Genomic DNA, 4174 nt, shown 5'->3' with positions numbered 1-4174 from the left:
TTAATAAAATGAATTTATCGTTTCATTAATATACATATTATATTTAAATATATATATGAATATGTATATTAATGAAACAAATTTATCAAAAGAGACTGACGTTAACGTACCTTCAAAAAAAGCGAGAAAAAGAGAAAGCGAATACGACTGCATGATGGTGTAATGGTTTCTCTCAAAAACAAATGCAACGAGAATTTTTATAATCAGAATACCATATATTATCATCATACATTGACAAATTAATTACTATTCATAATACACGAATTGTGAATGCGAACAATGCAAAAGAAGGAAAAATAAAATATTTACTAACTTACTTGCGGAAATTTTGAGATGGACTGCAAGATTCACGAAACATTGGCATTCCAAAAATGGATCTGGACACGGAGAAAATCCGCGAAACGCATAATCTTTATATAGAAAACATCCGTGAAAAATCCGTGAAAACATCCGGAAGCTTCAAGAATATTTACGTAATATTGACAGAACCGATTTAGCAAAAATCTATTATGTAATTACGTAATTAAACGTGATGAAGATGATTGAGATAACTGTAATCGCAAAAATGAATTATAATGTGTACATTATATTCTATAACGTAAGAAGATGGAAAATATTCCTTTATATTATCTAATTGTAACACAAAAAGAATAGCTTTTATTCAGTTAGCATCTTAAGCATCGCGATGAATTATTAAATTCAAATTGTTGCCTCTGTTCTATTTCGTCGTTATAAAAGTACGGTTTACGGTACAATATTTTTCCAAATGTTCGAAATACTGAGGAACTCAAATGTTCGAGTTCAGTTATCCAATCGTTGCATGAGTTTTACAGCGAGAGTGTGGTAGAGAAGGGATATCGAAATATCAGATTACATGCAGTCTCATTCAGTGATCTAGATTCAAGAGGAACAGAAGTTTTTGTAATTGTTCTTTGTTACAGAATTTATAGGAGCATTATTCTGTTGCATATCTTATGGTATTACATTATTCAAAATATGATTTAAATTTAAATCGCAAAGGATTAATTATGTGTAGTAAATATCAAGGATACAATATTTAAATCGAATGTTAACGGTATTGATAAGAAATTTCAGTATTGCAGTAATATTTATTTAAAAAACGATAAGTACTGAAAGTTCATATATTTTAAATATTTTTTATATATATATATAAACATTTTACTAAATTGAGTAAAAAAACATTAGTGGATTTATTTAAACTAACTTTAAATGAGTTGTGTTTATGAATAAGTTGTGTAAGTGAATAATTTGTGTTTGCTCAGGAGGAATAGAATTCCATTCCATTTACTACGAATTTATGTGCTTCTATATATGTAACACAAAAAACATTTTTAAAAAATTATAAGTATATATAAAAAATCGAAGCTAAGTCTGATAAATAATTTTTGTAACTGGTATTAACTCAAAATTTGTTAGAATTTTCAATTTACATATAACGCATATAATTATAATATAATCAATGCTACATTTCCCTTATATAACTGATTAGTATGGAAAATTTTTAGAAATGTTTAAAACATTCATATCTCATGTGCAACAGTTTTGAAAAGATTCTGCAATATGTAATATGAAACATTTTAACAGAAGTTTCTAAAATCTATCATATTAGAAAAATTTTATTGTTACGAAAATATTGTTAAAAATAATAACAGAAATAAAAGGGCTTGAAAGGAATAAGTGCTGTTCAAGATGCACAAATTGTTCAAAAATATCTCTCAATATTCAAATTAAATTTATTATTGGAAAGAGACAAATAGTAGAACAAATAATCGTTAAAATGATAATTTTCTAAATTCATTTTATTTTGTAGAAAATTTCAGTAGCAACAAAAAGCTCTCTTGTCATTTTTCAATATCTCTTTTCGTTTTCTTTTAATCGAAAAACTAAAAAAGAAACTTTGTTGCTTAATTACTTCCAAGTTAATGTTCCCTTAATGTTCTAGCACTTTTAAATTTAGTCTTTTTTTATACTTCAAACTGTCGATTAAAGCAATAAAGTACCTCTAAATAATTTCTTTTTTTTTTAAACTTCTAGCTGGCCTATATGCAATAAATTGAAAAACATATTTAAACAGATCAAAAAAGTATCATAAATTTAAAATCCAAAATGTTTACTAAAAGTCATTTTTTTAATCAATTACGATTCAATTTAAAGTTATTTTGATGTTAATGTGACTTGTTCTATTTTAAGAAAAGTATACGTAAATATGTATTAGACGTACAATCCCTGCAAAAAAAATTAAATTTGGAAGTATTTAATATTTACACTTTAAATAAATTATATACATATGAAAGTTGTATGAATAATATTATATTTTTGTTCTATAACACATCTGCACAGTTTATATATTTTATTTGTTATTATTTTTATTGTTAAAAATGGAAATTTAAAAAGTTATTTAAAAATTTACATTTACATTACATTGAGATTTACTGATTAGTTACAAAGAATAAATGTTTTATTTATTTACTAGATAACTAATTCATGTATTGCAAAGTAATTCTACGCAAATAATCTTGAATATATAATGTACTTTTATTAAAAAATTTTTATCATTTTATAATATATTTTCATATATTTTTATTGAAGATTAAAAAATGATATTTATTCAAATAACTTATGATTCAGACAGTAAATCATTATCAAATTTGTCATACTATTTTGAAACGTGATTTAGAATAATCTAATTTTTTTTATTATTTTATTGTCATTTTGAAAATATAAAATATTCTTAATTGCGAAAAACTTTTGTATATAAATAATAATTGTGTAGAAACTAGTATTATTTTTTAGTAGTGATTATGTATATGTGCTTTTATACATATAATGTGATTAATTAATCAAAATAGTTGGCGATAATTATTTAATAATTATTTTTAAGAAATTTTAAGTTTATTTCAAAGTTTTGCAATCTGTAAACAGATCACAAAAGTTTTAATAAATTTTAAGTACTTTAGAAATGATTTATTATAATATATGTTTAAAATTGATAACAATATTAAAATTTATTATGTCGACATAATAAATTTAAATAATATTTAAGTATCTATCAAGTATATTTAAATATCATTCTCTAGTACTATATAGAAATAGCTGAAATCTTTTTGATAATATTTCAAAAAGATTACAGATTCCCCTTCTGATATTTCATCAACCTTACAACAAGGTTTCATGTGCAAGAATTGTGGACTTTTTACTATTCCAGAGCTGTCTCAGAAATGTTGCAGACATATTTTACAATTTTTATGAAATGTTTCACTTTTCAGTTAAAATATTTCTGAGATATTTCTGAAAACTTTCGATGTTGTCTGGGTACGTTTATTGTAGATTTATAAAAAGTTCAATGAAAATACAAAGCAAAACAGAATAAATATAAGATAAAAGATTTGTTGACATGAAATATATTTTCTGATACATGTGTCATCGTCTTTATCATAATTGAAGGTATCTTTGAGAAATAAGGTATATTTCGGAAATATTTTCTCAAATATTTTGAAAATGTATTTTTGAAAATATATTTACATAATAAGTATTAGTATTGGGATACTACAACTTTTTAATAATATTAATATAATTTCATAATAATATTAATGTAGTAATATTAATATCTCACTTTAGCAAATCTAATGTATGAATTTGTTTGATAAACTATTTATTTGAAGTGTTCGCAGATTACGACAATGGATTTAATTTTTTTGACACTATGTACTCTTTGCATCGTTGTAATTTTCGCATTTCTACCAAAAGTGCATCATCATTATGTTATGCGACAGAAACTCAAAAATCTACCCTCACCTGTTACTGGTTCAATATTTAAGTTAATGAGGTTATCAGATTATGGTAAAGAACTATAAGATTTTTGCATTATTTTGTTATACAGTATCATTTACATATCTATTTTCGCACACAACTTAAAGCTTCATTATCTCGGGGCGTCATATTTGTTGTCGGAAATGACTTGCAATGAATTAATAGTTACATACAGCTTTATTTTTCAGTTTTTTCTTAAAAACATATTTTTATAATTCTGAAATCTGTCAAATCTGTGGCAAACTGAACATCTGTCTAATGAGTTACTGTATATATGTAGAAGTATAAAATATAATTGCTCAAATAATGATACATTTCTGAAATGTCAAAAAATACTGCAGCA

The 4174-nt window shown here is 23.9% G+C and overlaps 1 protein-coding gene across 3 annotated transcripts in view; it reads left to right on the top strand.

The window, feature by feature from the left end:
- LOC108691709 (cytochrome P450 4C1) overlaps positions 1-4174 on the top strand; it is a 23129-nt gene that overhangs the window by 8080 nt on the left and 10875 nt on the right. The window contains exons 1-2 of one of the 3 annotated variants that reach the window (XM_018199574.1): positions 900-977; positions 3684-3861. In XM_018199574.1, coding sequence (XP_018055063.1) covers positions 975-977; positions 3684-3861 — 181 coding nt within the window. In that variant the 5' untranslated portion in view covers positions 900-974. Of the gene's footprint in view, positions 1-899; positions 978-1082; positions 1124-3683; positions 3862-4174 lie in introns of those variants that run through there. The other 2 variants (XM_018199575.1, XM_018199573.1) reach the window with 2 other exon arrangements.

Source organism: Atta colombica, unplaced genomic scaffold, assembly GCF_001594045.1.
Source record: "Atta colombica isolate Treedump-2 unplaced genomic scaffold, Acol1.0 scaffold50, whole genome shotgun sequence".
Lineage (NCBI taxonomy): Eukaryota > Metazoa > Arthropoda > Insecta > Hymenoptera > Formicidae > Atta > Atta colombica.
This window is presented reverse-complemented; position numbering and strand designations above follow the sequence as displayed.